General features: G+C 36.7%; 1 protein-coding gene across 1 annotated transcript in view; it reads left to right on the top strand.

Annotated features, from left to right (window-relative positions):
• TRAK2 (trafficking kinesin protein 2) overlaps positions 1-24,107 on the top strand; it is a 61,673-nt gene that overhangs the window by 31,687 nt on the left and 5,879 nt on the right. The window contains exons 4-15 of the mRNA XM_081242888.1: positions 5,651-5,727; positions 7,274-7,390; positions 8,384-8,593; positions 9,257-9,335; positions 10,749-10,879; positions 11,311-11,385; positions 12,325-12,462; positions 14,967-15,046; positions 15,352-15,549; positions 17,246-17,544; positions 18,877-19,143; positions 23,033-23,138. Coding sequence (XP_081099014.1) covers positions 5,651-5,727; positions 7,274-7,390; positions 8,384-8,593; positions 9,257-9,335; positions 10,749-10,879; positions 11,311-11,385; positions 12,325-12,462; positions 14,967-15,046; positions 15,352-15,549; positions 17,246-17,544; positions 18,877-19,143; positions 23,033-23,138 — 1,777 coding nt within the window. The remainder of the gene's footprint in view (positions 1-5,650; positions 5,728-7,273; positions 7,391-8,383; positions 8,594-9,256; positions 9,336-10,748; positions 10,880-11,310; positions 11,386-12,324; positions 12,463-14,966; positions 15,047-15,351; positions 15,550-17,245; positions 17,545-18,876; positions 19,144-23,032; positions 23,139-24,107) is intronic.

The raw sequence follows: 24,107 nt of genomic DNA, 5'->3' as shown, positions 1-24,107 counted from the left end.
AACAATGGGTGGGTCCAAAAAAGTAATTCCCTTCTAGTCCCTGCCTTACACACACAAAGTTTAAGATACTCAAAGAATGTTTTGCATGCAGGGTTTTCTTAATTTTATTGAGAGAGAGCCCCACAGTGACATGGGGCAAGCAGTGCGATCAGATCACACTGTGACAGAAAGTAGCATTTATTTGTTCGTGTGAAGGCTAAAAATAGAAACCTGATCTGCCCTTCAGGGCATTTTTTATTTGGGAGTAAGGGATCACCTGTACCACTTCCTAATGCATAACAAAAAGGGGGGTGGTTATATAAGTTGTAATTAAGGCATCATTAATTACAGGTACCAAGTGATATTATATGTAATTAATGATGTGTAATAATTACACATCATTAATTACATATAATATCACTTGGTACTTGCTAAAAACACAGATCCTTGTGCTACCATCCCGGATCTACTGATTCAGAAACTCTGGGGGTGGGACCTGTCTGTTTTAACAAGTCCTCCTGATGGTACTGGTGCACACTCAGATTTGAGAACCACTGATGTAAAGCTTTGTCACCAAAGCCATATGGCCATTTCACAGTGACATTAACTGGAGAATTTAAGGAATTAGGGAGGGTGTAGAATTTTGCAGAGGAATAGATTGTAGAAATTATTACTTCTGGTTGATAGTTATACTTTTCCTCAACTCTGCCCTTGAAAGTCATTAACCTTTACTGGCAAGAAAGGAAATACAACAGATAATGTTCAGGAAGCATTAACCATAAGTCAAGTTGTAGAGGTTAGCGGATTTATAATTCCTCGCAACCAGTTCCACAGAAGAATTAAGCCATATGCCCTAAGACATCTGTTGTAGAATGAATTACCTTATCACCTCTACATTATGTACTAGGTAGGTATTATTTGTCAGAGAATTGAGAACATTGTCACTCAAAGCATTATCTATGGGGCTTAATTCTCCCCTGGAACTCTGTTGAGAAAGGCTGTCCTAGACCGTATATATCACCAGCCTCCCTTTTGTTCTGCCTCAGTTCTTTTGAAGGAAGTTTTTTGTATTGCAGAAATGTTCTCTGTATTATAGTAGCAAGAACCACTTCTTTGGGGTTAAAACCTCAAGACCTGTCTGTAGTTATCAGGAGCTATTCTAGCTTTTACTCTGCCATGTGAACTGTGTGTTTCATTTTTGTTTTTTGTTGTTTTGCTTTTGTTTTTTGGTGTGGGAGGTCTGGAGAGTGATGAAAGATTAGAAGTCTTTTAAAAATTAGATAATTGTGGCGAAAACTCTAGACCTTGAAAAGGACATATGAGAGAACTATTCAAGAACCATCTCATATAAATAACAGGGATATCAAAATGGATTAACATTGGCATTTTCCATCTTGAAAACGATTGGGGGATGGTTGATGTGAAATTACGTGGATATAACAGAGTAAGAATTAGTGAAGTGCTTATATATATCTCCCCATGTTTTTTCAGGAATATTAAATTCTCCAAATATTAAACAAAAATGTTGAACATTAACTAACAACCTTCAGAAACCAAAAATGTTCTGTACAAATGTTTATTTTCTCCCTGATATATAATTTGTTCTTAGAGAGTTAGAAAGTTCGTCTGGAAACAAGCAAGGAGCATTGGTAATTTCTGTACCATTTAACATATTTTATTTTAACCTCTGAGAACTGAAGGAAAAATAGTATTGGATAGAATTATAATAAAGTCAGCCTGCTTGGCCCTGAATTCTTGGTTATAGAACTACAGTGAAGAATTAGTCTATCGCTTTGGAAGCATTTAATCACAATACTTAAATGCCAAGAGAATACTTAGGAGCTTTGCCCTGAGTACTTTTGGAATCATCCCAAGCAGCCTATCTTTATCAGGAGTATTGTGTTAAAGAAGAGAAGGCAGAACTGATTAGGCTGCAGAGAGGAATCCTTTGTGTTCCTCTATGAATTGAGCAACTCGGTGCAGTTGAGGTGGCCCAGCCTTTGGGGCTTGGTGGTCTATAGACTGTTTCACTTAAAACATAAGAATTGGAGGATTCTGGTTGCATTATCCAACTTCTTTGCCGTAATAAATATCTAAGCATTTGAAAATTCATTTTTCCTTTTTGAAACCTCTTAACAAGAGCTGCTACTTTTTGATTGCAATGATAACATTTGTTCTTCATGGAAAATTAGCAAAAAACTGAACAGAAAACAACAGATCAACCATAACCCCTACTCAGAGATAACCACTATTAACATTTTGATTTATAGCCTTCCAGCCTCTCTTGTGTATAGACATGTATAGATATACTCACACGTTAAAAACAAAAATGGTACCTATGTTGTTTTATAAGTTGTGTTCACAGATAAATACTCTAATATTTCATCAGATAAAAGCCTTTTGATCTTGGTGGGACTGTGGTAGAAACAGCAACATGGTGCAAAGAGCCCATTCCCGTCACTGAGCACGAGCAGACCCAAGTTTTTTCTTATGACCTTGTGAGACGGGAGTTGTTATCACCTCATTATTATTATATTGGCTTTGCCACTAATAGTTTGCTTTGCTGTCTTGGACATGTCACATAATTCCTCTTAGTCAAGGTTCCTCATATAAGAAAATGAGATCATTAAACTAGGTAACTTCTTAAGGTTCAGCTTTAAATTGTCAGACTATGACAGATGGTAAGCATTTATGGGAAATATATTTTAGTTTCTCCTCACTAAAACATATTTTATTCTAAACATTTCTTTTCTGTATTACTGTGTCCTTCATTTTCTATTCCCCTTTCATCATGTGTGACTGGTACCTCACAGCATTTTATTACATCCTTAGTTTACTGGTTTGACTTCAGATTAAATTTGCCACTTCATCTTCAACTCTTATCAGTCGTATAATATAAGCCATGTCATGTATTTTTTAAATTAGTTGTATAAAAACTGTTTTTAACTGGTCTCCAGGATTGCTGGTTCTTGCTTTGAGTGTTAACCCTGGATCAGTAGTTTTCATCCCTAGCTTCAAATCAGAACATCTGGCATATTTTATATACTACCTGTGCCCTGGACTTCCTCCAAATGAATTAAATTAGAATCTGGAGTTGAGACCCACTGCCCTGCATTACATTTGTTTTTGCAACCATTGGCTAGTTTTCTGTAGCTTAGAGTGTAGATATACTGACTTGATTTTTTTCCCGTGTATTATTGAGACAAGCAGTAGAAGAGACCATACACTGTTAGTATCTGCCTTAATTTTTAATCCTTTGTTCCTGCTATGCTACCAAGTTAAATTGTGAAGATTCCTGGCCCCAAAGCCTATTTCCCTTATCCCTGAGGTTAAATTATAGATTAATTTATACTTATAAGTAAAAATTCTCTACTTGTAAATAAAAATTCTTTTGGAGTAAAAATGTTTCTTTCTAGTGTTTTTGTTTTTGTTGTTGTTGTTTTTAGTTTTCTTATTTTCAATTTAAAACTTTTTCAGCTATCTCCTAACACTATCAACCCAGCACTTTGTTTTACTTTTAACTAGAAGTAAGACTATCATTAATAATTAAGCTCTGGGTAATTCCCAGTTTCATATTTTTTAATTTTAATTTTTTTATATTTATTTATTTATTTATTTTATTTATTTATTTTTTAATTAGTTTCTGCTTTATAACAAAGTGAATCAGTCATACATATACATCTGTTCCCACATCCCTTCCCTCATGCATCTCCCTCCCTCCCACCCTCCCCATCCCACCCCTCCAGGCGGTCACAAAGCACCGAGCTGATCTCCCTGTGCTCTGCGGCTGCTTCCCATTATCTATCTACCTTACATTTGGTAGTGTATATTTATTATTATTATTTTTTTTGGTTGCGCCGGGTCTTAGTTGCAGCAGGCAGGCTCCTTAGTTGCGGCTCATGGGCTCCTTAGTTATGTCACATGTGCTCCTTAGTTGCGGCCAGCGGGCTCCTTAGTTGCGCATGCACATGGGATCTAGTTCCCTGACCAGGGATCGAACCTGCGTCCCCTGCATTGGAAGGCAGATTCTTAACCACTGCACCACCAGGCAAGTCCCAATTCCCAGTTTCATTTTAAGCAGTGGTGGTAAGAAGAAAAATTAAAAGCTCAGATTAAAGTAAAACCTATCTAATGGTGTCTTTTGAGCAACCTTAAGTGTTAAGATGGGACTAAAAAAGTATAGATGACTTAAATCATAGTTTCTGCTGCCAACTCAGTGCATTATTTACAGAGAATTTTAAATCAGGGCTGTTTCATACATACCAGTTGTGTTTATAGCTGTAAATAGTTATATGATACTTAGCAGTTTACTAAATACTACTTAGTAGATTATCATATTTGAACCTCCTAATGACCTTGTGAGAGGTTATCAGCTTCATATTATCAATGTGGAATCTGAACCTCAGAAGGGGTAAGTGACTTGTTCAAGCTCACTCAAATATGTGAATTCAGCTTTTCTGCTTCAAACCTCTGATTTTTCACACTTCAAGGCAAACTAATTTTAAAATCAGTCTAAGTCAAACACAAGTCTGTTTCATGTAATGCACTCCAAAGTCAAAAGACCCCTCTTTTATTATGCATCATTACCTTAAAAAGGTATTGCTTATTGTGATTGTGGAATCATTAGGATCATATCTGTTCTTTTCTTTGGAGCTAAATTAGTCAAGTGCAGTTCCTGAATTTATGGAGTGCCAGAAATAATGGGTTTGAGTTTTGCAAGGAATACTATAGTATACAGTTTAGTTTATAGCAAAGGCCTACATATGATGAAGCTTATCATAAAGAAAAAGGATTTTTAATTAAGCTACAAAGTGTTATGGTTCATAATAGAATTACAAGAAGTCCTACAAGTCCTATTCCTTGTTTATTGATATTAGCTCACATGACAGGTGATCATAGATGTTCAAGATAATCACAACAGAATTCTAATTAAATTCCTTTATACATAACTCCTCATGAACTCGCCCCTCAATAACTTTAATTTAGATTAGGATGTAAAACAATTGGTGATTCAATTCATTCTCCAGTCCCACATTCTCTAGTGTGAGTGAACCAAAGTTCCAATCTTTTTTTTTTTAAATTAATTAATTTATTTATTTATTTTTGGCTGCACTGGGTCTTCGATGCTGCACATGGGCTTCCTCTAGTTGTGGCGAGCGGGGGCTACTCTTCATTGTGGTACAGAGGCTTCTCACTGCGGTGGCTTCTCTTGTTGCAGAGAATGGGCTCTAGGTGCACCGGCTTTAGTAGTTGTGGCGCATGGGCTTAGTTGCTCTGCGGCATGTGGGATCTTCCTGGACCAGAGCTCGAACCCATGTCCCCTGCATTGGCAGGTGGATTCTTAACCACTGCATTACCAGGGAAGTCCCCAAAGTTCCAGTCTTACCAAGGGAAGAGGAGACAGTCAGGAGGTAGCTGCCTTGTGTTCATTTGATACTTTCTTAATTTATTGTATGATGTACATTTTGTTTGTAGTAATTGGTCTATTTCCTGAGTGTCTGACACACGAAATACTTCTTTCCCTTTTCTTTTTTCACCTATTTTTTTATTCTGAATGGCTTTTTGTAAAAGCCTGGGTTGTTTGTTGTGTTGTTATCTTTCAATGCTTATGACTGTTTAAAACTTTGTGTTATTTCTATATCCTATAAACTGTTGTTTTTAACTATCTTAGTTCTAGGCACAGACAGGGTGGAGCAGATGACCAAAACTTACAATGACATCGACATGGTTACACATCTCCTGGCAGAGGTAGGAATATGTCTTTCTTTTCCTCCAGTACAAAAAACGAAAACTTGAAGATCATTTAGAATCTATCAGATTTGCATATCAATGAAAAATGATGATGTCTTTGCTCTAGGTTGTTCTGTATAAGGTTGTTACAGATAGAACAACTGGCATACCAACTGGCATCCCAAAGAAGAATGGCTTCTGAAGTTTATTGTTTTGAAATTGTAGAGGGCTTAATTTTTTGTTGTTGTGTTATAATAGTGCTGGCTGGCTTCTCTGTCCTAGAAAAGCAATCTTGTAAAAAAAATTTTTTAAGTAAATCCTTGGTGTCACTCACCCTAAAAACAGAGCTGCCCATTCAAGAAGCAGCTCCATTGCAAATCAACACCAATAGTTTGAAGCATCTTCCCTTTTCTACTTTTATTCAGGCTATTATTTGAGCTCACTTTGTCCATGACATTTTTAGTATGTATAGTATATCTCTTCGAAGTGGCAGTCTTAAGAGGTCTCTCCCTATGCTTCAATTTCAGTTGATCTGATGGAAATTTCTGTCTTTCTCTTTGAAGTACCCTTCTCCCCATATGCCCCCCTAACCCCCAGCTGCACCCCAGAATGATTGTGTGTATGCCACTTAGCCTATGTTGAAAATGAGGTAAGTGGGCCTTGAAAATTTGGAGATAATCCATCCACCTGTTTTCATGTTGCTGTGGACCAAAAAAATAGAAGCATAATTTTATTTACAGTGATTAATGTAAGTGGAACCCATTCTCATATACTATAAGGCACTCAGATGTATATTGATAGTTTTCCACCTTACAGAATACAATCCTCACCACCACCATGTCGAGGATTCCTATGCCTTGCTAAGTATCACCATCTACCCAGAAAGAGTAACTCTTGCCTTGCTTGACTTTTCTTTAGGCTTCCCTGCATCATTACCACCAATTTCTTCACACTTCCTTCTTTTCTACACTCTAAGAAGAGTCCTATAGCCTCAAAATGTCCAGTCTATTAAATCCCCTATTTTATTTCACATCACGATTCTTATACCAGTTGACAATAGGGCTCTTGATTATGCTTTCCTCTAAGCCTCTGGCTTTGAATGCATATAAGCTTTGCCCTAATTGGAACTGTATTCAACATGCCTACTGTATCATTACCATGCTTAATAGACAAATGCATTCAACAAATATTTATTTGGCTTTTACTGTGTGTCAGGCCCTGTCCCCATTTTTAAAGACTATATTGATTTTGTAAGTCCCTAAAGTCATAAGTTGAAAGGTTGGGTTGCTGGATCCTAATTGATGGAGTGATCAATAAATCTCACTTGATATCAAGAAATGCCCTCTTGCATTTATAACTATGGTGGTCATCCATTTGACTAATGTATATTAAACACAATTTGTGTGTCAGGCCCTATATTCCTTTGTAATATCTGGGCATTAAAATGGATCTTGATGCTTTCTAGGACATTGCTTTTGAGTTTAGCAAAAATGACTGCAGAATTTTAAACTACCACTTAATTTTGTTTGTACTCAAAGAAGAGATGTGTTTGGTATTTTAACAGAGGGATCGTGATCTGGAGCTAGCTGCTCGAATTGGACAAGCTCTCTTGAAGCGGAACCATGCCTTGTCTGAGCACAATGAAGCCCTCGAGGAGCAGCTGGGACAAGCCTTTGATCAAGTAAGTCTTGGATCAAGTATTTGCAGCATGAAGCAACTAGGTCTTGGGAAATGGAGAATTTATTTTCCTGGGTGTCCCTGAAGCGATGACACTAGTATCCATTAAACTCACCAGTAGAGAAATGAAGTGTTATTGTACAGAGGAGTACTCATGTTACTCTACCTTAGTCAATATAAAAGCTTGTATTCAGTACCTACAGTACTTGTGGCATCCTGCTTAGATTTTAACACTTTATCCTTACTCCTTTCTGTAGACTTTTTGTGTGATCTTATCTTAAATTTATTTTTTTAAATGTACCCCCAAATAATAGATACCCAAAGGAAGTATCTTTTCAGAAACCCAAACAAAAGGAGAAAAGAAAAGGAAAAGAAATTTTTGAAAATATATTCATCCCATAACAATAAATATTTGTAGTGAGAACTGATTTATTATTAATTTGAATGGTTACATTTTAAATCTTCTATAATTTGTTATTATCTGGTTTCATTTATATTTTATAAATCATCATGTTTAATAACATTCAAGCCTTTGTGTTAAAAGTACTTATTCCCTAGAACTAAAGTTGGGAAGTCATGTATAGTTATGCAGCTTAAAAATACAAACCTTTAGGATGAGAATTTGAAGTAAGGTTCTATTCTGATACTTTGAAGTTTCTTCCATTTTGTTTTGTTTTGAACTGTGAATGTATCATCTTATGTGAAATTTTCCTCTTATATTCCCATTATATAGAATATGGAAATTGGCTTTTCTTTTCACCTAGTATAGAAAAAGCTGTATTTGTTGAGTTAATGCTCTAAAATTATAGCTTAGGAAGTATCTGAGGTTTGTTACTCTCTTTGTAGCCCTTGTTACTTTAGTCAGTAAAACCTAACAGCTGATTTTATGACTTTGTTGTATGGTGAGAAACAATTGCTCCATGAATTAGAAGCTATATTACTTGTAAATAATGCAAAATAAAGACCATCTTTTAAATCAAACCCTTTTGATGTGCAGGTTAATCAACTGCAGCATGAGCTGTCCAAGAAAGATGAGTTACTTCGAATTGTCTCCATTGCTTCTGAAGAGAGTGAAACTGATTCCAGCTGCTCTACACCTCTTCGCTTCAATGAGTCCTTTAGCTTATCTCAAGGTTTGCTGCAGTTGGACATGCTGCAAGAAAAGCTCAAGGAACTGGAAGAAGAGAATATGGTTCTTCGATCCAAGGTACAGTCAACTTAATTCTCACTCTCCTTTACCTTAAAGGCTATAAGGTTTAGGTCCAGGTAGTATTGAGGTGAAATATGGCATAACTAAGGATTTGCTATTGACATTCCAGTTGCGGTGGGGGGCGGTGACAGCCAAGGCACACGTGCTTGCCCTCCATTGTTACTTAGATACCACTGAAAAGTGGATAATAGCAAGCTGACAGGTGGAATAGAGAAAGGCACAGCATAGAATATATAGCTTGTGGAGTTTACACAAATAACTAAATAATTACAACTAAGTTAAGAACTATATTGGAAAACTACAGTGTTTCATGAGCTTATATAATGGGGGGTTGGGGAATGGATCAAAGAAGTCCTACTTAAACATGTGACATTCTAGCTGAGGCTAAGGGTTAGCCTATCAGAGATATATGTAATGGAGGGGAGGGGTTGGGGTGGGGATGAGTAGACATGTGCAAAGGCCCTGAGAGGAATAAGGGGGAGATGTTTGTCATGTCCTTTTCCATGGTCTTTATTTTATGATAGATAAAGCTTTATGAGTTTTTGTTTTCCTTTGTAAGTGATGAACTTTTATCTTTAAATAAGTAGTAAAGATTTTTTTAGTTAATACTATAAAATCATTAAAAGATATTATCACATACTGATTTTTTTTTTCTTGAAGGCTTGTCACATAAAGACAGAAACGATTACCTATGAGGAGAAGGAACAACAGCTTGTCAGTGATTGTGTTAAAGAACTTCGTAAGTGTTAATGTATTCTGTTTTATAGCCTTTGGGCAGTTCTTTGGTAGGATATCACTAACTCAGAAATTAGGTCTATGGTTTCAATAGAAGCATCTCAAGAAACAATTTTAAATAATTGCTGAAAATCTTGGAATATCACATTGAGCCCACAACTCTAAATAAAGTACCATATGTACTTTTAAGAAGTATCTTTGTTTCAAATTGTCATCATCATTAAATCAAGACCTATATTTCTACCCATTATAGCATGTTAGAATGAAAGTAACCAAAGCTCTTACTTATTTTGTTGATGAGGAAATAGTCCTATAGAGAATATGACTTGCCAAAGTCAGAAAACTGATTAGTAGCAAATCTAGGGCTTAAATGATAGTGTAAAACGTAACATCCTGTGAGTATTGTTAAATGCCAACTCTGTGTCTATAAAGGAATATATTTTACTTTCATGTATTGTTACCTAAAATTTTTTAAAACAAATCAGTTGGAAAAAGATCAGCTTTACTAGAGAAAAAATTTTAATCTCTTTATAAATACTGATATATATAGCCTTTTATGTGGAAAGAGAAGGTATGATAACAACATATCAGATCATTTGAGCTGTGGGCTTCAGAATGTGGTACCTTGCACAGAATATTAGAGAACCAGAGGAATGTAAATTGAATCTTCTCCATCAACACTATCATTACCCACCTTTTACACTTTAAAAACAAAAAGCAGTGACTTACCTAAGAGCTTAGATTCTGGTCTCCTGTCTCCTTATTGCCATCCTAACACTTAGAAATAGCTTTGCCACTTGGGTTTAGATGTCAAAATTTTTATATGAAGCAAAGATTTATTTCCCCAGTGGAATTCTAAAGCATGCAAGAATGCTGCATTGTAAGAATTGCTTTAGAGGCCCTACTCAGTTTGCTGGGTATCCCAGAAAGTCTCTCCTACAGAAGCATCTCAGTAGCTTTTACAGATTGCGACTGTTCCATGCTGGAAATATTCCTTTGTTAGATTTGTTAAGTTTGATTTTCATTTCTTTGGGGATCTTATTTACATTCCTGAAGAGTTTTCAAAGACATAAATGTCTTGGCCGTTGCAAAGATATATAATTCACCTTTCTCTTTTCAGCCTTCTTGTCCTTCATAAAGAAAAAGATTGAGGCAGAATCTTTAGCTTGCTTGCCTTTACAAGTTATCTCTTTTTAGCTTCAGTGCCTCCTATTAAATTCCCAGCATTAGTCTATTTCAGAAGAATCTTTAATTTTCTCTATTGGGTTATCCAGGTTTATTATTTTAAATTTATGTTAGAGAAAAATCAATTCGTGATAGTCCAGTGCTTGTTACAAAACAGGATTTGGCCCACAGGCCATAGTTTACCAACCTCTGCCCTACATTTATATTAATTTTAAGTTTTTTTTTTTTCCAGGTGAAACAAATGCTCAGATGTCCAGAATGACTGAAGAATTGTCTGGGAAGAGTGATGAACTGATTCGTTACCAAGAAGAGATTTCCTCTCTCTTGTCTCAGATTGTAGATCTTCAGCACAAACTTAAAGAAGTAGGTTCATTCGTTCAACAGATGTTTGTTAAGCACTGACCTAGTACTATGCACTCTGCTAAGTGCTAGATACATTAAGCAAAATAAACATGGTCCCCACCCTTTTACATTGCTTTAGTCTGATTGCTGTTTTAGTCTTCTGTCATGAAATATCATGAATAACTACTTTCAAATCACTATTTCTTTCCATAAAATGGATTTTCCTCAGAAAGTTGTGATGTGAACTACTGATTCATGCTCATTGTCCTCTGAACACCTTGATGGATTTTGTATTCTGCCCATTTTATTGCACTTATTTGGCTTTTTAAAGGTTAGCTTTTGATAGTCCTCTGGACTATATCCCTGAAATACGTTCTTAAGATGTCTTAAAAAGAGAGTAACCTGTATTTTATATGGGAAGGCTTCACATGTCTCTTTTAATATGTTGTTAGCATGTGATTGAGAAGGAAGAGCTGAGACTTCACCTCCAAGCTTCCAAAGATGCCCAAAGACAACTGACAATGGAGGTAATGAAATCTTCCTTTATCTTGTGTTATATGGGAGGGGAGGAATGAATAGTTCCTTTCTTCTTTGTGAATAAGAATGGCTAAAGGTGATAACCAGATTTAAAACAACAACAGAAGATTAAGCTGAAAATTATGAGATCTAAGAAGTAAAGCTTTTTAAAGATTCTGTCTCTAAAATAACAGTGACAAGACAACATCCTTCTTGATTAATAGGAAAACCTTGAGTTTATAAGATTCTTTAGGAATATATGACCCTTTTACAGGTCTGTATTAACTAACCCAACAGTTTTTAAAATAAGATAATCTGAATTTTTTAATAAGCACCCCTAGCCCTAGTGATGCTGATGATCTAGTCCACATAACATGCTTGAAGAAATTTTTGAAGTTATTATGTTCTCTGAAAATTATGTACTCTTTTAACATGCTTGTGTATCTAACTATAAAAAAATTTTTGAAACAAGGGAGAAGAAACTACTTGTTTAGGATGATTGAGCACCCTGACATCTTTTTAAATACTTTGTAGACTTGATCTTGTCATTTACAGACTTCAGATTTCATTCATGTTCATTATGTTTAAAAATATACATATCTAATATTCCACTAAACTAACTTGACCATAGCTATCATACTTCCTCTATACATTTTTTTTTTAAGGATAGGAAGCATTAAATATTGAATTGACAGTTACGGTTGTCTCAGCTACATTTCACGTTTTTAGGAAATCATGCATATGTATAATTCTGGCCAAGACACCCCTAAATCTGGCAGCTTGAAATATATATACTTTCCTTGCTTAGTCTGTTTCAGAGTCTTCGTATTAAATTTAAATTCATAAAATTAGTCCTCTGGATAAAATTTAAACTTATCCCAATGGGACTTTTTCCCCATTGTCATTTTGAGAATATAATAAGGAACACTAATTGCCATCCTATCTTTCAGCTGCATGAGTTACAAGACAGGAATATGGAGTGTCTGGGAATGTTACATGAATCCCAAGAAGAAATAAAGGAACTTCGGAATAGATCTGGCCCTGCTGCTCATCTCTACTTCTCCCAGCCATATGGAGTTTTTTCTGGGGTAAGGAACTGAGAAAGAAACTTGAGATTAGATGGTCCTGAGAGTAATATGGTTTCTAATGGTGTAAAGCATCTTGAGAAGAGGTAACATGGTTTGTCCTTGTTGATTGAATTTAATTATTGATTTAGGCCTTCATTTGCATATCTGTATCTACCTTAATAGTCTTTATTTATTGAAGCCTTCCTTCTACCAGTTGACCTTCCAGATTTATTGTATGAGATGAACCCTAAGGAAATTAAGTTTAGGTCTGTGTCCCATAGAGTTACTTAAACTTCAGTCATCCTCCCTACCCTAATCCCACCACAGACCACTTATTCAAATAGTGCTCTGAACATTTAAAACCTCTTTTAACAGATCTTGAGTTTCTTGCTCTATTTAACTTCAGTTAGAGTGTAAGCCCCGTGAGAGCAGGAATCATATTGATTTGATTCCTCAATAAACAATCTTTTTTTTGAAATAAAGAAATTAATGAAAACTTCTGAGTTTATGCCCGAATTTGTAATGTTGGTTCAAAGAGTTATTTTAATAATCTAGTTCTTAAACACTTACATGCAATCCTGTGAAATTTTTTAAAAGACTGAAACTATAAATTATAATAGATTTTCTAGAGAATATTGGGGCAGAATATTTTTTAATTTTTAATTTTGAGGTAATTTTAAACTTAGGGTAACGTTCCAACAGTAGTACAAAAAACTCATATATCCTTCATCTAGATTTCTCAAATTTAATATTTTACTACATTTGTCATATTGTTCTCTTATTTTTTCTGGACCATTTAACAGTAAGTTGCAGATAACCCTATTACCCCTTAATAATTCTGTGTGTATTTATTAAAAACAAGGATACTCTCAAGGACATTCTCCTACATGACTACATATAACCATCAACTTCTGGATATTGACATTGATACAATACTATCACTGTCTCATCCACAGAACCCATTTAAATTTTACCAATTGTCCCAACAGTGTCCTTTGAAGGATACATTGCATTTGGTTGTTTCAATTGGGGACAGTTCTTCTGTCTTTGTTTTGTCTTTCATGACCTTTGTAGAATGTCCTCAGTTTGGGTTTGTCTGTTGTTTCCCCACAATTAGATTTAGGTAATGCATTTTCAGCAGAAATAATGCCATGCTCTTCTCAGAACATTGTATTAGAAGGCACACATTGTCTCTTTTTCCCATTGCTGATGATGTTAATTAACTTTGATTGCTTGGTTAAGCTAGTATCTGCCAGTTTTTTCCACTGTAAAGTTAATCATTGTTAATAGTTAATTGAATTAATATTACTAAATTAACTTTGCATTGATGAAAATTGTCAGATACTACCTTAGCCAAGTGATCAAAATTACTATTTTGGGGGTGATACTTTGAGACTGTTTAAATATTCTGTTCCTCATCAAGCCTTTACCCACAGTTTTAGCACCTATTGATGGGGATGTATCTGACTCAGTTATTACTATGATAATTGCCAATGGTGACTTTTTAATCCATCATTTTTTCAACTTTTTTTAATTGGCATTCTTTTATATGTTAGAGCTTTTCTGTGTCATTTATTTATTCATTTGTTCATTTGGTTATGTCAGTATAGACTCAGGGATTCCTATTTTAATCAGTGGATTATAATCCATTATTATTGTTTTTTATTTTGATACTTAAATTGTCCAAGATATGACCAGTGGGATCTCCTTCAAGCTCCTCTTGCCCTTTCCCTGGCCCAGTCCTGGGATCAGCCATTCTCCAAGGAGCTCTGGTTATTTTTAATGAGAAATGATATTTAGAATCCAAAATCTGGGTGCTAGGTATCCAGTGCCACTAGAGTACCATTGCTTTGAGGTCCCTTCAACAGATAGAGCTAGGAAATATGTGTACGTTCATATACACCCACATAAACACATCTATCTCTATCTTTACATTCATACCTATGTTTATATGTATATTTAAAATCATGAGTTCACACCAGTACCTCCAATTCTAGTCATTGTTAGCACAGCCCCACTGAGCATGACACCCATGCTAGTTGAATCTTCATCCATGACCAGGGGAAGGGGAAGCTTACTTATTTTTCTCTTAACAATTTTTTATATTATAAAAGCTTTACATGTTTATTATAGAAAAGTTAGAAATTACAGAGAAGCAAAAACAAATTGCTGAATACCATCAAATCCTGACCTCCACAGAATCACTATTAACATCTTGGTTTACAGCCTTTCAAACATTTTATTTTTGTGTGTCTGCATATGTAATACTTTTATTTATCATAATTGGTTTTCCCACTGCTTTCTTGTAAAAATATATCATGAAAAAGTAGTTGGTTCTTGTTTAAAAGTTACATTTCCAGAATGTCTCTTTTCTTCCCCTGCATTTTAGCCTGTGACTTTTCTTTCATTATAACGCCAAAAGTATTTGATTCTGGAAACTCCGTTAAATAATTTAAAGATAGTTTATTTCTCCTAACAGGCTTCTTAGATAACAACTGTTAGTAACATCAAACTCTTTTTCTTAGGAATCTCTGGCAGCTGAGATTGAGGGGACCATGCGTAAGAAGTTGAGTTTGGATGAGGAATCTTCTCTCTTTAAACAAAAGTAAGTTCAGATCACATGTGTTGTTACTCAACCATTGGGATGGAAATTAAACAGAAGCCACAATCCATAGTGATTGGTATTATGAGATTCGGTAGTAAATCTGCTTACTATTCAGTTTTTTCCTCGTAGTGCTTGGATCTGTGAGAGCATTCTCTTGTTCTGAAATTTACTTTCTAATAATTTCTCCAAAACTTCAGATGCTCTTCAGGGTGGCTTTATTTTTAATTAACTACACTTAACATGTCTCTTTTCTAAAGCACTCCAGTGGTAGGCAGTGGCAATAATGAACACTTCTCTTTTGACAGAGCCCAACAAAAACGGGTATTTGATACTGTCAAGGTTGCCAATGACACACGGGGCTGCTCTGTCCCATTCCCAGCTCTGCTACCCATTCCAGGCTCCAACCGTTCAAGTGTCATCATGACAGCAAAACCTTTTGAATCTGGTTTACAACAAACAGAGGACAAAACAATCCAGAAGAGTAACTTGGAGGAAGATCCAGGGTAAGAAACATAGATTCACACACTCAAATTCCAGCATTGCTCTGTGCTGTCCCAAGGAAGTTCTAGAACTGTCAGTTTTCATTCAGTAATGATTCCCTGTATCATTATTTGTTAGATCATTGGAGTGAAAAAGTTTAATTGAGCATATTCAAAATGGAGTTTTCATTGAACTATAAAATTCTTTACTACTTTCGTCTCTGGTTTGGCAAAATTTGAGTCTAAATCTTTGTGTTCAAAGTCAAATTTGTTTGAATCTGTTTGGTCATTGGCAGTTATGCATAGCATTACATGACACTTTCTCGTAACCCATGCTCCTAATTTCAGTTGCTTTGGTGCCCATTAGGATAAACAATAATCTAGAATACCTATCGAGGAAAACTAGATTGCTCTTAATTTCCTATTTGTTTAAATTTAGATTTTTTTCTGCTTTTTATTAATTCAGTTCATTGAATTTTGTATAACTAGAAATTAAAGAGAATGACTGGAAAGTCAGCTGAAAGTTTTTGAAAATTAGATGTTTGGCATCTGAGGGAAGTCTTTCTTAATGCAGAAATCCATTACCTTGGGTTTTCAATTGTATTGCCTGGTTTTAGGGGTAGATTCTATACACACAATAGCTTGATGTTTCAATACTACCTCATTGTACACAGTTACCTTAGGAAAAGATCTAACAAACAGATCCGTGTGAATTCACACATGGAATAACTAAAGCTTGGCTTGCTACTCTTTCTTTTGGTATCAGTTGTAAGATACCGCCAATTTTTTAAATGTTAATAAGTGAAAAACTGTGTATTGCAGAACTATGAAAGTGCGGTGTTTACAGATCTTGTTGGTTTCTTTTAAATGTTTGTAATATTCATAGAGGATTCTATGGCCTAAAGTAAATTTTTTCACATTTTAATATTTTTGAAATTGTTTATCTTTTGCAGCTAATGACATGTCATAGTTTAATGGGTAACATTTTTTTCTTTCTTAGTACATAAAATAAGGGTACCTCTTGCCTTCAATGGTATTATAGATTCAGTGAAATATAATAATATTTAGTTTTTTGACTACCTAAACTGAATTTATAGATGGTCATTATCTGTAGGTTCATAAATTAAGTGAAACAGAAAAGTTAATAAATACAACATAAAGTATAGTTTTGCCTATCTGAAGTCACTTGAAATGATCTATAAAAACATTATATATATGGGCTTCCCTGGTGGCATAGTGGTTAAGAATCTGCCTGCCAATGCAGGGGACACAGGTTCGAGCCCTGATCCGGGAAGATCCCACATGCCGCGGAGCAACTAAGCCCATGCGCCGTAACTACTGCGCCTGCACTCTAGAGCCCACGTGCCACAACTACTGAAGCCTGTGCGCCTAGAGTCCATGCTTCGCAACAAGAGAAGCCCCTGCACCACAACTAAGAGTAGGCCCCGCTCGCCACAACTAGAGAAAGCCCTCGCACAGCAACGAAGACCCAGTGCAGCCAAAAATAAATAAATAAATAAATTTATAAAAAATAAAAATATTATATATATATATATTAGAGATTTGGGTTTGTTGTTACTATTTCTGTATTCCAGGTATCTAAGAAAAGATATGTGTTTTTAAGATCAATCCCTTGAACATTCACCATTGTGGAAAGGAGAGGTCTATGCTATGCTTATGCCCCTCACAGATCTAGTCAGTGAATATGTTTTTCCCATAGGAACGTCCAGGAGGTCTGTCAACCAGGACGCTCTGCAGAGAGCGATTTGGCTACAGCCCTGCATCGCCTGAGTCTGCGGCGACAGAACTACTTAAGTGAGAGGCAGTTCTTTGCTGAAGAATGGCAACGGAAGATCCAGGTTCTGGCTGGCCAGAAAGAAGGAGGAAGTGACTGTGGCATCCCCACAGAGAGCCTTGCCTCCCTCTGCACCGACCAGTCGGAGATCACAGACCTGAGCAGTGCCAGTTGCCTTCGAGGTTTTATGCCTGAAAAATTGCAAATTGTCAAGCCCCTTGAAGGTACTAAGTAAGGAAGGGCTGTTTCTAAGCCATGTTGTTTGTTGGCTTTGCCTTCCCCTGGAATTGAGATTTCTCATGTAATTATAAGAACCCTAAGTGTAGAAGAGGTCTTTATTATCCCTAAATCTTCGCTGTTTGTGTGACCCTGCAGAACTTTGTGGAAAATGAATGAAGAGATTTGCATTCTCCAAGCCATCGGCTGTCAGTTCTCTTCTACTGATACAGTTTTTTTACAAATGTGAGGGAGGAGGAGTAATCTTTTCTTATCCTTTTCTAAGGAATATCCTTGATAGCAGTTTTCATGGTAAGATAAACAGGATATGATAGATGAATGAAAATAATCTATATGTAATGCTTCATCTCTACCTTCCTTTTCAAAAAATGTTCTTTACCCAAAAAGTGTCAGTTACTTACAGATATGTATGTCTGTATTTTTCTTTTGTTCAGTTCTGTTAATTTCAGGTCAGTTTCTATTCTCTCCTAAGAACTTGAATTCAAAACAGATCTCTTTGTTTTATGGAATATTGACGGTATTCAAATGATCCTCTGCTATTATCATGAAAGAGTCTGCATTAGACAAAATTTTGAGTCAGTAACCCATAAGGACCCCTCAAACTCAAAGGTGCTATAAGTTCGTTTTATTCATTAATGGTCAGTACAGGTATTTGTCAGAGTTGCCATTTTTAAGATTATATGACTATTAGTGACAATTAGACACTGCATCTGGTGCAGGTACTTGGGATGATCATTCACCAGTATTCGTAGACAGAAACCATGAGGATTGATCCTCCTTTTTTTTATCATCTCCTTCGCTTTCCTACTCTCCCTGAGAGCCTGGTGAAAGGAGAGTCATGAGCACATATGAGTCTTGAGAAATATACAGAAAAAAACATGGTAATTCAAGGTGCCTTCCAACCTAGGAGCCTGGCTTTTAAATTCAAAGTTCAAAGTTCATAGGCATAGTTCCAGGACAAAGGAGTATTGGTTTTTGTCACCTGGGAACATACAACCCGCCGTGATACGTATCTTCTTTCTCATCACTGCCTCAGCATCCTAGTTCCTATTAAGGGTGTTGTCTTGGTTTTTTCACCCCTGCTTTAGATTTCCTTTTTAAAGTTAACTTTTGAAATGAACAGATTATTATTCATACCTTTATCATCTTGTTAATCTTCCACAGATAACCTTAATTTACAAATTTTACCAAAACATTAAGACCAAATAAGTAGTTTTATTATTATCATTACTTTTTTACACATACAGTTTTAGCTTCTTTCAAGATTTAATATTTGTGGGAAATTTAAAACATGTTCCTTTTTTGGTTTGCATCCTCAGGATCACAAACTCTGCACCAATGGCAGCAGCTTGCTCAACCAAATTTAGGAACCATTCTTGACCCACGACCAGGTGTCATCACTAAAGGCTTTACCCAGTTGCCCAAGGATGCCATCTATCACCTCTCAGATTTAGAAGAAGATGAAGAGGAAGGTATCACTTTTCAGGTTCAGCAACCTTTTCACGTGGAACAGAAACCATCAATATCCCAGCCAGTAACAGGAATCTTCCTGCCACCCATGACTTCAGCTGGTGGTCCAGTTACAGGTGAGAAGAGTGCTTGGTTGAGTGTAGTCTAGTAACCAGTAGTACTTTGCTTTCTGCATAACTGTATGGTCAGCTGACTGCCTCTATATAAATCTTACTGGAGTGTACTCAGTCTTGAATATAAGACAATAGAAATCTATAGCATAAGTGCCCCTTCTAATTCTCTCCACTTCTTAGCCAACCTGCATGAATAGATAGGCAGAGAGAGAGCAATTCAGCCAGTGGTTCACAAAACTTTTGGACTCAGGATCTCTTTACACTCTTAAAAATCGTTAAGAATTCCAGAGAGCATCTGTATGGGTTGTATCTACCGATATTTACCTATTAGAAATCAAAACTGAGAAATTATAAAAATATTTGTTAACTCATTATTTTAAAAGAGTTACATGTTAACACAAATAATATGTTTTATGAAAATTAGCTGTTTTTTTAAGTAGTTTACAAAGTGGTTTAGTTTTACAGTTTTGCAAGTCTCTAATTTATGGCTTAACAGAAGATAGCAGGGTTCTTGTGTCAGCTTCTACATTCAGTCTATTACAATATGTTGTTTTGGTTGAGGAGTATGAAGAAAATACAGCCTCACCATCATCAAAAAGTATACAAACAATAAATTCTGCAGAGGGTGTGGAGGAAAAGGAACCCTCCTACACTGTTGGTGGGAATGTAAATTGGTGCAGCCACTATGGAGAACAGTATGAAGGTTCCTTAAAAAGCTAAAAATAAACTACCATATGATTCCTGGGCATGTATTCAGAGAAAACCATAATTCAGAAAGATACATGCCCCCCCGTGTTCATTGCAGCACTATTTACAATAGCCAAGACATGGAAGCAACCTAAATGTCCATCAACAGATGAATGGATAAAGAAGATGTGGTACATATATACAATGGAATACCACTCAGCCATAAAAAATAATGAAATAATGCCATTTGCAGCAACATGGTTAGACCTAGAGATTATTATACTAAGTGAAGTAAGCCAGACAGAGAAAGTCAAAAATCATATGATATTGCTTATATGTGGAATCTTAAAAAAATTGATATAAATGAATTTATATACAAAACAGAAATAGACCCACAGACATGGAAAACAAACTTATGGTTACCAAAGGGGAGAGGGGGGGTGGGGAGGGAGAAATTAGGAGTTTGGGATTAGCATATACACACTACTATATATAAAATAGATAACCAACAAGGACCTACTGTATAGCACAGGGAACTATACTCAATATTTTGTAATAACACATAAGGGAAAATATGAAAAAGAAAAAATATATATTTATGTAACTGAATCACTTTGCTATATACCTGAAACTAACAGAACATTGTAAATCAACTATACCTCAATAGAAAAATAAAATGAAATAAAAAGAATTTAAAGTTTAAAAAAAAGAAAGGAAATACAGCCTCACACAGATACATGGTTGGAAAAAGAAAGAGTATTTTAATAGCCTCTTCAGGTATTTGTGGATATTCTTTGATATTACACCAAAACTTGATAAGTGGTAGTCTCTTTAAGGTTTGTAGCAATGTGAGTCTAAAACCCTATCAGTGAATTTTTCATACTTTGTTACGTTAAAATCTATTAGTCTGTCCTGCTCTCTGAATGTATCTTTTACCCATGCATGATTTTGTTAACGCATTGGTCATTTGGAAAATATTGGTTCACTGAGTTATGCAGATCTTCCAAATGTTGACCCGTTTCATTATAGAATATATTAAAATCATATAGTATCACCACCTGTCTCACTGGGTAAGTCTTTTAGTATTAGGAAGCTTTCAAGCTCTCAGCAATGGATACAAGTCTACCAAAACACTTATTTTCACTTGAAAGCTCAAATTTTGTCACTGGCAGGAAATCCTGTCTGCTATTTTCTTGAAGAGACAGACTCACTACCTTCTTTTTCAAGAAAATGTTGCCAGATATCCAAGTCTGAATAACTGTAGTTTTTGTATTAATTGTTCTTTCAAGTAAAGATGGTGTTCTGTGAAAAAATGTAAAAATTACATATGTGCTTTTCCTTTAGATAATCATTGTATCTCTGTATAAAGCAGAGTGCTTAATGCTTACTTCCTGTTTCATCACACAGAATATTAAAAAGATTCAAGGGTCAAGATTTTTTTTTTAATTAATTAATTTATTTTCGGCTGCTCTGGGTCTTCATTGCTGCACGCAGGCTTCCGCTAGTTGCGGCGAGCGGGGGCTACTCTTCATTGCAGTGTGCAGACTTCTCATTGCAGTGGCTTCTCTTATTGTGGAGCATGGGCTGTAGGTGCACGGGCTTCAGTAGTTGTGGCACGTAGCCTCAGTAGTTGTGGCACGTAGGCTCAGTAGTTGTGGCTCACGGGCTCTAGAGCATAGGCTCAATAGTTGCAGCACACGGGCTTAGTTGCTCTGCGGCATGTGGGACCTTCCCGGACCAGTGCTCGAACCCATGTTCCCTGCCTTGGCAGGTGGATTCTTAACCACTGTGCCACCAGGGAAGCCCAAGGGTCAAGATTTTTTTTTATAAATTTATTTTATTTTTATTTATTATTTTTGGCTGTGTTGGGTCTTTGTTGCTGTGCGTGGGCTTTCTCTAGTTGTGGCAAGCTGGGGCTACTCTTCATTGTGGTGTGCGGGCTTCTCATTGCGGTGGCTTCTCTTGTTGTGGAGCACGGGCTCTAGAGCGCGCAGGCTTCAGTAGATGAGGCACATGAGCTCAGTAGTTGTGGCTCGTGGGCTCTAGAACGCAGGCTCGGTAGTTGTGGTGCACGGACTTAGTTGCTCCGTGGCATGTGGGATCTTCCCGGATCAGGGCTTGAACCCATGTCCCCTGCATTGGCAGGCAGATTCTTAACCACTGCGCCACCAGGGAGGGCCCTGGCAGGCGGATTCTTAACCACTGTGCCACCAGGGAAGTCCCCCAAGGGTCAAGATTTAATAAATAATTTTTACTGCTTCATCAGGACACTCTGATATGAATTTGGCTTCTTTTTTCTACTGTATTTGGACAATAGTGATGAATACTACTACAGCTTGGTGCCATTGCCTTGATTTGTGCTACGGAGCCAGCAGCTTTACCCACTATTACTTTTGCACCAGCAGTGCAAGTGCCAACCCAGTCAAAAAGGCAGATAGCATCTTAACATTGCTATGAAAGTAGTTTTGACCTGTAGACTCACACAAGGTGCAAACAACACTTCAAGAACCACTGGAGTAGATAGTTTGGTTAGAAAGATTGGATGACTAGTTCTTGGTTTGGTATTTTTTTCTAATGTATTTTTTCAGAATGAGTTTTTCTCTTGTTTCTAAGCTATATTAAATCCTTTTGAACTTCAGTTTCAAATTATTGAAGGATTCAGCTATATACTAACCAGTGGATACTAATACAATATGTAGGGCTTCCCTGGTGGCACAGTGGTTAAGAATCCGCCTGCCAATGCAGGGGACACAGGTTCCACCCCTGGTCCAGGAAGATCCCGCATGCTGGGGAGCAACTAAGGCCGTGCGCCACAACTACTGAGCCTGCACTCTAGAGCCCGCGAGCCACAACTACTGAGCCTGTGTGCCACAACTACTGAAGCCCACGTGCCTAGAGCCCGTGCTCTGCAACAAGAGAAGCCACTGAAATGAGAAGCCCGCACACCGCAACGAAGAGTAGCCCCTACTTGCCACAACTAGAGAAAGCCCACGCACAGCAACGAAGACCCAACGCAGCCAAAAATAAATAAATAAATAAATTCATGGGGGGAAATGAAATATGTATATTTCATTTCTAGATTTGGGAATTTTTGTATAAAAGACACCAGATAAATGCTGTATTATTAATAGTAATGACGAACTTTTTACATTATTAACCTAGTCTTTCAATTTTGTGTTTGATTCCCTAAAACTCTCTACTTCAGTTGCAACCTCAAACCCAGGAAAGTGTCTGTCCTTCACAAACTCAACGTTCACCTTCACCACCTGTAGGATATTACATCCTTCTGATATTACTCAGGTTACCCCCAGGTAAGAGGGGCTGGGCAATTTGAGGCCTTACTTCTTTCCTCAACTCTGTTTTCTTGAATTTCTTTTTTAAATTACTGTCATTTTAATTCCCAGAATTTTAATTAATGTACTGTGATAATTAGTCTTTAGAATATTTTCACATTGTATTTTCTCATTTGATCATTATAACTCTTTGAAGTAGGCAAGCCAGGAGAGTATGTAGTGTCTAAATGAAAAAAATGAGGCATAGAAAGTTCAGGTGACTGGTCCAAGGGCAGGCAGGTAGTAAATGACCCAGCTGAAACTATACCCATAGTTAGCAAACTGCAAGATTGGAGGGACTAGTCCTCCACACAAGAGTGCCCTCATTTCTGATATGATCTGCAAGTTCAGGGGGTTCCCAAAACCATGCTCTTGTTTGATAAATTTTCTAGAAGGACTCACAGAACTCACTGAAAGCTGTTATGCACATGGTTACTGTTTATTACAGGGAAAGGTTACAGGATAAAATTAGCCAAAGGAAGAGACACATAAGTCAGAGTCTGGGAGGGTTCCACACGTGAAACCTCTCTGTCCTTAGGAGTCATTACTTTCCTGGTATCAGTGTTTGACAGTGCACACAGAGTATTGCCAACCAGGGAAGCTCACCCAAGCCTTAGTGTCCAGATTTTTTTTACTGAGGCTTCACTGTGTAAGGCATGATTGATTGATTACCTATATAGCTATAACTCACTATAACTATAAGAATTCACCTACAGGTCCACTGACCCAAAGCTTCCACCCTAAATCACATGGTTAGTCTTCCTGGCATGGCCAGTCCCCATCCTACAGCTGTTGGGTGTGGCCAGGTCCACTCCAAGATCTGGTGTGGCCAAGCTCCATCCTGAACAAACACACTTCTAGCAGCCATGGCATAGATTACCTCCCAGAAGCTGAGGGCAAAGCCAGAACCCTCTGGGCAGTCCAAATTATTTACTACACAGACTAGAA

The sequence above is a fragment of the Mesoplodon bidens genome, assembly GCF_964165515.1.
Source record: "Mesoplodon bidens genome assembly, chromosome: 8".
NCBI classification, from domain to species: domain Eukaryota; kingdom Metazoa; phylum Chordata; class Mammalia; order Artiodactyla; family Ziphiidae; genus Mesoplodon; species Mesoplodon bidens.
This window is presented reverse-complemented; position numbering and strand designations above follow the sequence as displayed.